Source organism: Felis catus, chromosome C2 (assembly GCF_018350175.1).
Source record: "Felis catus isolate Fca126 chromosome C2, F.catus_Fca126_mat1.0, whole genome shotgun sequence".
Taxonomy (NCBI): Eukaryota; Metazoa; Chordata; class Mammalia; order Carnivora; family Felidae; genus Felis; species Felis catus.
Genome location: NC_058376.1, coordinates 121,437,847 through 121,451,134, shown reverse-complemented (window position 1 = coordinate 121,451,134; position 13,288 = coordinate 121,437,847). Strand labels below are relative to the sequence as shown.

General features: G+C 37.4%; 1 protein-coding gene across 2 annotated transcripts in view; it reads left to right on the top strand.

Moving 5' to 3' along the window:
* Positions 1-12,089, top strand: part of ATP1B3 (ATPase Na+/K+ transporting subunit beta 3) — a 66,649-nt gene extending 54,560 nt beyond the window's left edge. For both annotated transcript variants that reach the window (XM_045037503.1, XM_023260509.2), the window contains exons 4-7: positions 3,769-3,953; positions 6,045-6,095; positions 9,769-9,855; positions 11,416-12,089. In XM_045037503.1, the coding sequence (XP_044893438.1) occupies positions 3,769-3,953; positions 6,045-6,095; positions 9,769-9,855; positions 11,416-11,589 (497 nt within the window). In that variant the 3' untranslated portion in view covers positions 11,590-12,089. The remainder of the gene's footprint in view (positions 1-3,768; positions 3,954-6,044; positions 6,096-9,768; positions 9,856-11,415) is intronic.
* The last annotated feature ends 1,199 nt before the right edge of the window (positions 12,090-13,288 follow it).

Below are 13,288 nucleotides of genomic sequence, written 5' to 3'. Positions count from 1 at the left end.
CTCTTTATTGGATCCTTCTTGTCAGCATGCAGAATTCCTCAACTTCCTCTTATCTTAAATCAAAAACCTCAATCCTACACCATCCACTTGACTTTCTAAATCTTTCCTTGATAGTTCTTTAAGGATGTTTTTGTGAGCGTATAATCCATGGCTTAAAAATCAAATAGTAAAGAAAGTTCTGTAATGAAAGCAGTTTCCTGCCCTACTCTTTTCTAGCTGCAGTCCTTTTAATTTCCTCGACAAATATTTTTTCAAGGCTGTCTTTATGTCACGCACTCTTTGAAGTTTAATCAGTGAACACGGGAAAAAAATGTGTGTTCATGGAGCTTGTAGTCCAGTGGTGTACAGGAAGGTGATGAGTGCTGGGGAGAAACATGAAGCAGAGAACGGAGATGGGCAGGGTTGTAGTTTTGAACAGGGAGGTCCAGGAGGCCTCATGGAAGGGGGCCCTTAAGGAGGATATCAAGATGAGGGAACTGACCTGAAGCTTATGTATAATGCCCAGCACATTCAGGGTTTATCAGGAAAGCTGGAGGAGCTGGATGGAGTAAGCCAGGGCAAGAGTTTTAGGAGGTTAGGGAAGTAAAGGATGGGTTGTGTGGGTCCTTAGAGGTCATCACTAAGTTCTTTGGTTTTTACACTGACCAAGTGGGAGGTTTTTAAGCAGGGAATAACATCATCTCACTCCCAACTTTTAAAGGATCACTCAGGCTGCTTTTTTGAGACTGTGGGTTGAAGGGTACAGGGAAGCTAGTCAGGAGGCCATTACACTAACCAGATGAGTAGAATGGTGGCTTGGCAAGAAAGGAAGCAATGGAAGCTGTAAATGTTTTTTTTAACCTTTATTTATTTTTAAGACACAGAGAGCAGGAGAGGGGCAGAGAGAGAGACAGACAGAATTGGAAGTAGGCTTCAGGCTCTGAGCTGTCACCACAGAGCCCAACTCAGGGCTCGAACTCACCAATTGTGAGAGATCATGACCAGAGCTGAAGTCGGGAAGTCGGACTCTCAACCGACTGAGCCACCCAGGCCTCCCCACCCCCTTTTTTTTTTAAACCTTTATAGGTTGTGAGTAATTTGATTCTGGATACATGTTCAACAGGAAAGAACTTCATGCTCTTGAAATTTCTCTTATGGTATTTTTTTCTGTATTTCTGTTATACTTTCCTTCTAGCTGTTGATTTATCACTTTTATATATTGTCTTTACTTCCTGCCATGACAGGTGAGCATTTACTTCACATGCCTCAGACACTCCACCCTACAACCCAGTTTAGTAATTGTTATTTTTAGTTTTGCTATTGGTTGCCTTTCTATACTTAATCTTTATGTCTTATTCCATCATCTATAGACACTCTTCTGGCTCCCTTATTTGCACACTGTTATTTGAGGTATCCTCTTAAGTCCTTTTTTTTTTTTCCTGGAAAACTCTTTAGAGCTTTTCCCTTCCTGCCATAGTCTGTACTAGTAACTGTTTAGAACTTCACTATACAGCTGTCATTTTGGGACTTTTTTTAATCACTTTAGCTGGATCCACTGTTTCTTGGCTCCTGCCTTTTTTCTTAATTTACTGCCTAGTTTTGGTGGAGTATATTTATTCTCAAATAACTTCATAAGAAAAGATACATGAAATGTAAGTTTTGAGTCCTTTCGTTTCTGAAAATGACCTCAGTCTGCATTTATAGGTGGTAGTTTAGCTGCATCTAGAATTTTAGTTACTTTGTATTGCCTTTTTCTCCTCCACAAGGCTGGATTTTTACTTTGTTTTTATATGTATTTCCTTGGGGTTCTAAAATTTACTTTAGTTTCAGTCTTTAAAATACCACTTTACTGGGGGGCACCTGGGGTGGCTCAGTGTTAAACATCTGACTCTGGATTTCACTGTCTCACAGTTCATGGGGTTGAGCCCTACATGTGGCTGTGTGCTGACAGTTTGGAGCCTGCTTGGGATTCTCTGTCTCCCTCTCTCTAAACTTAAAAAATAAAATAGAACTTTACTGGGAACTTGATGGAGATCTTTCAGGATGAAGGCTTAGGTTAATAAATTATTATCTTTCAAAAATAATTTCACAGAAATTACCTTCTATTAATTACTTTGGTCATTTCCACAACTCAGTTTTCTGGTTCTTTCTAGAACTGTTCTCTTAGTTGGCTCTTAGATCTCTTATTTTCTCTCATTTTCTACTTTTTCAGTTGTCATTGCTGAGTTTTAGGAAAGCCTTTCTGCTGTTAAAGTGTACCATCTCTGGTTAAAAGATACATTGTCTTCTTTTTTCTAATAGATACTGCTTACAATTTGAAGTTTCATTCTGTTCAAATTACCTCTTTACTTTTAGGTCTTTATAGACACATTCACTCATTGACCTTTTTCTTATTTTAGACTTTCCTCGGGTGTATAGGGCTCTTTGGTTACTCTGTCTGGGGTCAGGGACCTGTCTGTGTCCCCATGATACCTTGGACTTGGGGGTAGGGGGTTCTTCATAATGTGACCATCATACAACCCCCTGCATTGTGGTTTTGTATGGAAGTAGAACATGGCACAATTAATACAAAAGTGGTCACTGAACGAATGGATATATTGCCAAAAAGTGTATGCAGTAAAAGCCCGTGGGGAAAATCGGTGACAGCCTTGAATCTCTTGCAAAATGATCTTTATGATTGTGCCACCAGAGTCAAAAAGTGATGAATGTCATATGATAGGTACCTCTTGTGTTATAAAAGTTTACCCCACCTCCCAAATATTTGAATCATTCTTTTAAATGAGTACATAATTCCAATTATCATCTAATTTTTTATATATATAAGATGAAACTAAAGATTTTTGACAATTTTTCCCCCAAAGTAAAGATCTGCACTTTCTTGTAAATACATTTACTTTGCAATTTTTGTTCCTGTTTTGGTTGAATTCATTTTAAGTGACCTTTTTCTGGTACCAGTTGCACCCACACACCAACAGTTCTTATTGAGGCACTGTGGTAGATCTTAACTATTTATTAGTATCTTTCAATAAACACACTCATTGAGGGCAGGGACCACGTCAGGTTTGCTCACTGTTGTGCCACTTTTGCCTAATACTGTGCCAGTGTGGAGCAAACAGCAGAAAAACCATCCTGTGTCTCTCCCTCTCCTTTCTTCCCCATCTCCAAATTGTAACCATTTTACTCCTTTATCACTGAGTTTATCTAAGATGTTACCTCTAACTTAATATTAACTCACAGGTACCTTTGATGCTCAGCTTTGTTGTAGTCCCTGCTGAAGAGCGTTCCATAGCACTCTGTGTCTGTAGGCCCTTCAGTTAAAATTGTGTGTTTTCCCTGTTACATTGTAAATTCCATAGGGGGAGAAGTGGCAATGCCTTTTTATGTTCTCACCTTTCTTTTTAAATTGGTGTATAGTTTACACATAATGTTACATTAGTTTCAGGTGTACAGCATAGTGATTGGACAAGTTTATAGGTTGTCATTATCTTTTTGCGCCATGAGCTTTCAGATAATGCAATAGTCATGGCTGGCGCCACCTGATGGTAACAGAAGACATTGATCTGTAATCCGGTTTGTTATTGTTGAATGCAGTAAACATCGGAAGTGTTACAGCTTAGTAAACCTGTTAAAAGTTGGACAAACTTCACATTCTTTACCTAGAATAATAATATGGTAATTAGCATGTTCTTTTTGTTTTTGAAGAGTGTTGTCCAAAGGATGATGTGTTCCTAGTTGTATTTAAGATCTATTTCTAGCTGATCTATATAAGCATATATGTTTTCTTTTTAGCATATGATTTAGAAGAACAGAAGAATCTCACAGCTTGTCCTGACCGAGTGCTTTTTGTACAGAAGGGTCCAATTTATCATGCATGTCAGTTTCCTGTTGCCTTACTTGAAGCATGCAGTGGTGTGGATGATCCAGAGTTTGGCTACTCCAGAGGAAATCCTTGTATTCTTGTGAAAATGAACAGAGTATGTACCTATATTGCTGCTGCTGCTTTTTTGAGTAGCTTGGAACTGTTTTTTTCTCATTTAGGGGTAACTTGCATAAAAGGTTAGCCAGTGATATTAATTGACCTTTAGAAAGTGAATACAGCAAAAACCAAGACTGGTTTATTAAATCAATCATGGATTAGGGAAGTAAAACAACTTACGCTTTTCCCTTTTTAGTTACATGCATTTAGGCATAGGTTAATGCTTCAAGGGGCAGGTATTCCGGTTGTCATACATAATGCATGGTTTTATTAACGTGCAGTGCTCATCTTTGAATCATCTTTGAATTCGGTTATAAATTTAAAATTCCATTGAGAATCTATTAGGCTTTAGTTTAAACTTTGAATATTTAGTAGCAAAGCATAGTTTTATAGTGTATGTACATATAATTAAAAAGTAGAGATACAAATAAAATTGCATTATAACGAGCTCAGTGGGGTGTTACAGTTGTAACCAAAGTAGTAGCATTTTGCTTTGGTGTCCAGAAGATGTTCCTGAATTATATAGCCATTAGAAAATTTTGAAGCTCATTAGCTTCTCTGTGTGTTAGTAAGTATGACCTGGGAGTCATTGTGCAAAAGAAGATGCTTTTCTTATGTAATAAGTAATCTCTAACCCCTGTACCTTTCTGCTCTATAAATATTGTATTGCAGAGCTGTGTTCTGACACAGTTACCCTGTTGAGGCCTGCAAGGTCTCCCTTGAAGAATGAGGTTATTCCTCACTAAAGTTACCCTTGATAAGCCAATTGCTACCATCTCTTGGCACTGCTAAATAAAGAGTTTCCCTATAGGAAGAGCCAGCTAGACCCCGACGTACCCAGACTGACACCCCTCCGGTCTCTCCTCCTTTCCCCACATGGACAATGACAAGTTCCTAATTATCCCATCGTACTCTAGAGATCGTTCTGAAACATTGCCTGACACATAGTAGGTACTCAAGAATAATTATAGTCGGATGTTTCAGCAAGACTTCATTAAATTAAAGTTAACCAAATAAGCCAAGAGTAATGGGAAACTTGACAGTCTAGCTTGTAAGATGAAGTAAATGTATTTACCTTAACAGAAATGCCTTTTAGAATCCCAGCCTTCCAGAAGTGAATATCTTCATAAAGTCTAGATTCCTGGAAAATCTATTCCGAGTATAAAGCCAAGAGAAGTTCCAGTTCCTTCTCCTACAGGACCAACCTTCCAAGCTTGTTTTTCTCTTTCAGTATGTCCTCTTTGAATGCAGAGGGTCTGAGATTATACTTGGCTGATGGGACATGGCTTTACAGGGCATGACAAGATGACAACATCAAGCTCAAGTATGGATCATTCATGAGCTATGCATGCTGAGTGTAGCAGGGGATTTAATCCCAGTAGAGTTTGTTCCAAAGTCCTCACATAGGCAACGATAGTTAAAGATGTTGATATTATTTAGGTTCCATAATACTTACCTCTTGGGAGGAATATTTACATTTACAGGCATTCGCATGTAAAATGAATATAACTTCAAAACATAAAAAGATCCTCCCACAAAATAAATATCTATTGCCATTCAGAGTTAGTTATATCAGCTACATACATGAAAGTAGCTTTGTTACGTGGAACTGTGAATGGTACTGTGTCTTAAAATGGGATTCATCCCAGTGTATGCATTTTTGTGGAATAGATCGATGGGAAATACGGTAAGGCTCCATGCAAGCTTTATGGAAACAAATGTTGAGGGTTTGACCTAATACAGTTTCATGAAAAACAGTTTTATTGTGCTTCTTCAATTCTTACATTTGCATTAAAAGTTTCTGTTTGCTTCTTGGTTTAAGGGTAGTAAAGTGCAATACTGTGTTTTATTCAGGAACTGATTTATTTTCTGCACTGCCCCAATACAATAAGACAGCAAATTGGTAAGATTATTATATTAAAAAGTCCATTGTAATCCTCTACACAAGAGTAAAAGGCAGATGTAACAGGGTTTTAATACCTAGAGTTGATATGCATCTCAACCCTTCCATCTCTGGGTCCCTAGCAACAACGCAGGAGGTTCTTTCATATACATTTGTGATGTTTCAATTAGTTTTTCTTTTCCTTAGATAATTGGATTAAAGCCTCAAGGAGAACCAAGGATAGAATGTATTTCAAAGGTTAGTATTCAAAAAGCTTTAGTATATCTGAATATTTTAAAAGTCTGTGAGTCTTAGTCATTGTTTTTTCTTCCTGTCCCTTTTTGAAAGTCCTCTGTAGTGCCAATCTTAGAAGAATAAAATTCCACCGAACTTTGGGTGTAGAGCCCTTCTCTACTTGCAAATGATAATTCCTAAAGACATGTTTTCCATGAGCATTGATTTCACAGACACTGCCTTTGCATATACCATCTTTCATTGATTCTGAGATCACTTTTTTCTAGCTTAATAACACTGAAATTGGGGATGGCCTTACAGTTAATTGCATCTTAATACTGTATCATAAGAGTTTTTTCTATCTTAATAGTACATAAATCGGTGTACATCAATGGCATCTGAGATTTCAGGAAACAGGATACATTTTCCTTAAGGTGGAGGCAGTATTTTTCTCTCCTACCCCTACTTTATTTTCTTCCAGAGTGCTGTGAAGTTTTCATCTCATAACTTCTTTTGTTTTCTCTCCATGCTGCAAGTGCAACTAAGACAATATGTAAATTGATGGGTAAGAGTTCTAAGGAGAAATGTAAAGTTCTACATTTAATTTTACTGTTGTGCAAAATATTAGCATTCCAGCTCTAAATCTATGTCAAAGGTATTTTAATTGAAATGTTACTTTGAAATCACTTCTCAAGTTGTTTGTGAAGAAAATTATATTCCTTTTCGCCTTGAATGGATTTCTTATGTGGGCAGAAATCTCTTGCTCCGTGGTTCTCAAATTCATTCATGCATCAGAATCACTTGGAGGACGTTTTGGGTCCCATTCCCAAAGTTTCTGACTCCCTAGTTTTGGGGTGAGGCCCAAACTTGGCATTTCTAACTCAAGTTTCCAGGTGATGGTGATGCCGATGGTCTGGGGCTCATGCTTTGAGAATTTCTGCTTTAGAGTATCCTTACTTCTTTTGAGTATTCACTATTTAGACTAGAATAAAAAGCCAGAAAGTTTGTGGCTTCTCATCTGGGTTGAAGTATAAGTGTGTGAATCCTCGGCAGTTCCCTTTACCTCCTTATACTAACATAGCTCAGTCAGTATGCTGCTTACAACCAGATGCTACATCTAAGCTGAGCTTTTCTTGATAAATCCTGCTGAAAATGAAGTAAGCATATGCTAGTATCTCTTAAGATGAAAAGGAAGCATTATGGCTAGGAGATACATTTAGAAAAAGCAACTATTCTGTTCTTGCTTGGCAAGCTTTCCAAGTAGGAAGTTTCTGAGGCTCAGGTGCCAGGCTCCGGCCAGGTTAGATGTGCTCCTTTCGTGACCACGTAGGACTGTGTATCTGGACGCAGGAGCTTTTGCCTTTGTGTGTGAGTGGACCACACTGATAAGCTTGGAGCAGGGGCTCTACGGGGCCAACGCTACTAAGAAAGGAAAGCACATTTTGGCCAGAAGGCCAAAAGCTTTAGTAAACTTCTTTCCTAAGATTTCAATTTTGTGAACCTTTGGGCAGTATAAACAACTCCATGTAACTGTTCCCTTAGGGTTTAAACTGGACTTCTATCTATTGGATATCCTTTGCTTCTAGAATAGTTGGTGGAAATGTTAATGAAAAATCCTGGTCTAATGACTCAGATTTCAGTTTGTTGTCCCTTTTGCTTTCAAGAGTTATGTGTAAAGTACATAAACTAGATGGGGATTTTGTTAATTGAGTTGTGGAATATTTTTGTTTTTAGAAAGCTTGTAAAATTTTGCCTAGTACTCCTAGGTTAGTCACAAAGGAGTAATAGGTGGGGTGCGTACATTTTAGAGGTGGTTCTGTAGGGCAGATGGCCGCATTTATTGCACATCATCATAGTTGCTGTTTTCCATTATATTTGTCTTGTATCTTGTACTCTTAAATTTGATCTGCTTTAATTGCGTTTATGTAAGAGTTCTGAAAATACTGAAATATTGAGGACAGCATGCTCTTGAGCATTTAAAAGATGGTTCCTACAAAAGATGGAATATTCCTTTTGTCATTTTTTCAATTTTTTCTATAAAAATAAATCCTATTAATATAGAAAAATGCAGAAGAAAAAGGTAAATGCCTACCCATTTCCAATTTGTGTTCTTCAAGTCTTTTAAGGGTGGCGACTGTATAAAAAAATGTGATTTTAAAACTTTGTTTTCAGTGGAACTTAGTGACTGTCAGTTGCTCCTAGTTTCTAATATGATGTCATTCATATACTTAGAAAACTGTGACATGTATGCTTCACCCTAAAGTATCTCAGTATTCAGATATGCATAATTTCTAAATGTTTATTTTAACAGAAGGTATAAAAAGTACAAGTTTAAGTAAAAGCCTGCCAATGCTACGTTTTTGGTACAAACCAAGAGAACAATGAAGAGTCACCCTGGGTGATCTTGAGCATGTCCTCTTAACTGAGCCTCAGTTCCCCTCTTTGTAACTGATCCTGCCCACTTAAGGGTGTTGGACCTAAATGAGGTCAGTGTAAGTTAAGTGTGGTGTCTGGCTGGAATTTCCAGCTCAGTAAACTATAACCCAAAGAAAACCTCCTTTATGTGTTGGGGAACACCTCTGTTTCTGTGAAGTAGGCTCATGTATTGAGAAAATAGGTTAAACAAAAGCAATTAGTACAGAAGGGCACTCATCACAGTGATTATTTTTTAATTACAGAGTACAAATGTAGGGTGGTGACTGAACATGGTTTTTACTGTTTCTCTTAGCCTTGTCAGCTTCTGTGGGGTAGCATCACTCTGTGCTTTGTGTCGTCTTGCTTTGTCACTTGTTCCTCACACGTGCTACTCGTGATAGAGAAGCAGAGTAGGACTTCTCCTTAGAGGAGATTCTTAGTTTTGCTATAGTGTTTCCTGTGTGCTTTACAAAATAGAAATTAGGATGCAAGCATTTTCTAATATTTTAATTAGCGCTTAGTAAACTTCCACTGATTTTAGTCCATGTCATCTACTCATTGTTAAAGTTACTCATTAAAATTAGTCCTATTCAGAATGTGTTACTTGAGAATTCTCTATCAAGAAGAGATGGTAATAGAGATATCATCATGAGTTGGATTGTGAAGGATTAACTTGTATATTTTATGTCATGTTTATTAGTTTAAGTACATGCAATATAATTCCAGTAATTTCAGTACTTTGATTTACACGTGCTCATAAATTCAAAGGTATTTAAATTGGTTGAGAAGACTTTTGTCATTTGCGTCATAGTTTACCCTTCTGGTTACCATTACTAAGCACAGAAAACTTTCGGACCTGCTGCCTCCTAGGCCAGCCACACATTCTACAGTGTGGAAGCACAGTATTTTAAGTCATTTGAGGAATACACTGGTCCATACAGACTGGTGCATTCCTGCTGTCAGTGGCTGGAGAACTGGCATTTTAGTAGTTAGAGGCAGATAAGATTTTAAGACAGTGTATGAATAGATGTTGGGCTGTGAGTTAGAAGGGACTCTCATGGAACAGCATGTAGGGTCTATCAGGAAATGTAAAAAGAATCAAGATAGTTTATGTCCAAGGATTTAAATCAAGATTAGCACATCTGTTCTCAAAAATACACTTGTAATTAATGCAGTTGGGATAGCATTGTAACATCATCATACTGTTTATAATTGATATTGCCTGAATATACCTTTTGGTTTTTGTGACCTAAAAAGGGGTTTCTTTTGTTTTCTACTTTAGAGTGAAAACACAGCAGCTCTATCAACTTATCCTCCCAATGGAGCTATAGATTTAAAATATTTTCCATATTATGGGAAAAAACTCCATGTAAGTACTTAGAAGTTCATAAGTGGTTGTGACTCTTGGGAAATTGGTACATCTGTACTAAAATATCACTTGTCGGCAGACACATGTTCTGTGTAATTTGTGTATCTTCTATTCTGGTCTTCAAATGGTGATGCCAAGTAGAGGTTCCCCACCGCCAATCTACAGTTCAAAACGTAAGACTTACGATAAATTTTCAAAATATCATTTTCTCTTTCGTTAAGATTTTGCTTAGAGAGTATACAGAGGTGAAAAAACAAAACGGATAGAATAGTACAAAGAATTTCTGTAGACCGTTTACCTAGATTTCCCAGGTGTTAGTATTTTACCTCATTTGTCTTTCCAGTCTCTAATTTTTTTCCTAAACCATTTGGGACTAATGAAACATGTGCCTCTTGCCCTAAATGCTTAAGTTTTATTTTCCTAAAGACAAGAGGACTGTCATCCAATCTACAGACCTAGTCAATATTTTACTAGTTGTTCCAGTAGTGTCCTTTATTGCAAAAGAAAAAATGCTTTCCCAGTGCGGGATATCTCACTGTTACATTTTTGGTCACCTGTAACCTGAAACAGTTCCTCAGTCTGTTTCATGCCCTTGTACTCTTAAATGAACACAGGCCTTTTGGGGCCTGTTTTGTTTACATTCCTCAACTTGAGTTTGTCTGATGTTTTTCATGATTAAATGTCAGTTTACATCAAAATGTAAAATGTACATTTTTTTTGCAAGAATGCCTCAGAAGAAATGTTTTTGGAATTAGCATATCAGGAGGGATGTGGTATTGATTGGTCACATTAGTGGTGATAGTAATCTTAAACACTAACTTGATTAAGGTGTTATCAGCCAGGTGTTTTTTTTGCTTTTTTTTTTTTTGTAATCAGTAAATATTATGTGGAGAGAGTAATTGGAGAGTCTACACAGTTCTGTTTCTCCCTTCACTTGAAGCATGTATTGATTCTTGCCTGGGTTGTTCCCAGATGTTTTCTAATTCCATCTTTTCCTTTCTCCATTTACAGGGTGGCATTCTGTTCTGAGAAAGAGCTTTGCCTTCTTGCCACCATTTATTTCCATCTGTATATTGTCATGGACTCATTATCTGTTCTGTTTATTTTGATGCTAAAATTGTCCCAGATTTGGCCAATGAGAGACCTTCAGGCTGGTTCCTATGTCCTTTAGACATGCTTCCATGATTGTTTCTAGCACTGTAAGACATTCCAGATTCATCTTGTAGTTTCTCTGCCCCAGTCCTGAAATCAGCCCCCTAGTTCCTTTTAGTGAAGAAATGTATCTAGAAACCACAGTGATGGTAATATAGTTAGGAATATATTTGCATCAGATTATACAGCAACCGTAGTAAGGATATAGGAGATCTGGGTAATCAGTAGAGTAGTCCTTGGGTGAAAGAGGAAACTCAAACCAAGATTATAGAGAATGTCTAAAAAATGATCATGATTGACACAACCAAATTACAACCTATGGGATACATCTAAAGCCTGATAAAAGGCACAGAACGTACATGAAGTTACTGTAGCATTTGAATTAATGTGTTTTCCTTTATTTGCCAGGTGAGTTATCTGCAGCCATTAGTTGCTGTCCAGGTGTCCTTTAATGCTAGCAGCAGTGCCGTAAAAGAAGTAACAGTCGAATGCAAGATTGATGGATCACCCAACCTAAAAAACCAGGATGATCGTGACAAGTTTTTAGGACGAGTTGTGTTCAAAATCACAGCACGTGCATAGTAGGAGTTAGGCTCTCCACAGAGTAAATGTTGTGTTGTCTGTCTTCGTTTTGTATCAGCTGGACCTGCCATTCTAGAATTTTGAGACCACCTTGGAGAAAGGTGGGGTGGTGCATGACACTGGGGTAACATCCTAACATGCTTCCAGATCATAGTGTTCAGTGTCCTCTGAAGTAACTGCCTGTTGCCTCTGCTGCCTCTTGAACCAGTGTACAGTCGCCAGATAGGGACCATGAACACCGATTCTGAACATGTAGTACAGGGGGCTTATTTTTATGTGGTTTAATTGCCAAGTGTCTAAAGCTTAATGTGCTGTGCTATGTAAATATTTTATAGATTTAACACTGGTTAACTTCCTGTTTTGATGCCAGCAAAGTTGTAGGGATAAAATGGTACCTGAACAACATCAAGTGACTTTCATAGCTGCAAGAAATGTGGTGTGAGGAGAACTTCTGTATGTGAGGAGGAAAAAAGAAAATAAAAGTGGATTTGAAAGGTTGACTTGGATGTTTTGTAAAATTATTTTTTACATGCTGAATTAGTCTGTGGATCTTTTTGATTAAGAGCACAAACTTTCTGTTGTAAAACATGTAAAAAAATATATATACTGATGGGTTTATTTTTAGTGCTGGAACTAAAATCTCTTATCAAGTATTGTAGACCATAGATGAAACAGCATTTTTAAGTTAGCCACTATGAATATGCACCTAATTTTTTATGGAGTTAAATTCATATGATTTAAATTGTACAATAGTTTGTGAAATATATTGTGACTGCTTTTATTTAGCAGACTGTGGACTCTAATAAAAAATATAAATTGTGAAATTTAAAAACTTGGAACTTATTCAAAGCTTCAAACCAGCTTTATTTCAGCATGCTTTAGTGTCGTGAAATATCTTCTCCTTCAGTCAATGTTTGTAATGGTATGATTGTCATAATGTGAGCTATTTTCTCCTCTGTTGAAAGGTATGCTTCCTGTATCATCTCTGGGTTTTTTTTTTTTTTTTTAAAGCCAGTTTTGATTTTTATCCTTAATGCTAAAGCTGATAATCTTGAGGTTTTCTTTGTGTTGGTACAAGCCAGGATGACACTGGTTTGTGACACAACCCAGCTGGTTCAGGAACAGCTATCTGGAGAAAACATCAATGCTCCAAGTGGTCTTGGCTAGCCAAATGGCCTTGTTGACCCAGTGGCAGCCTCTCTGCCACTAAGATCTTCGTGATAACAGATTTTTGTTTTAGAAGTCTTCTTTGCAACTAAAGAAAATGATTCTTGGAGCTGTTAATGACGGAAACAACTTCTGGGCTTTGATTTTCCATTCTGCCCTCTTTTAAGAGTGGAAAACAATTTCAAAAACGCTACAGTGCTAAAGCAATGTCATGGGCTACAGCTAGAGCATCACTTTAGCTGGTCCCGTGTGAACAGGTCTTCAGTTGTTGGTTGTGGAATTCATGTTATTATGTATTCAGTTAAATTTGTATTTTTGTGTCTTTGGAGTATAACACAGATTGAAGTTGTGTTCTAATGAGCTTAGATAAAAACAAACTAGTTCTCAGAACATGAAACAAGAATGGAGATAACCAAAATGGGGAAGTGGGTTTTGTAGAGAATACAAATAGGATATTCACAGAAGTGACTAAATCATATTTGTACCTCCCTGGTTCAGGAGTTTGGGCATGGCTCAGCCCCTGATTGCTGCA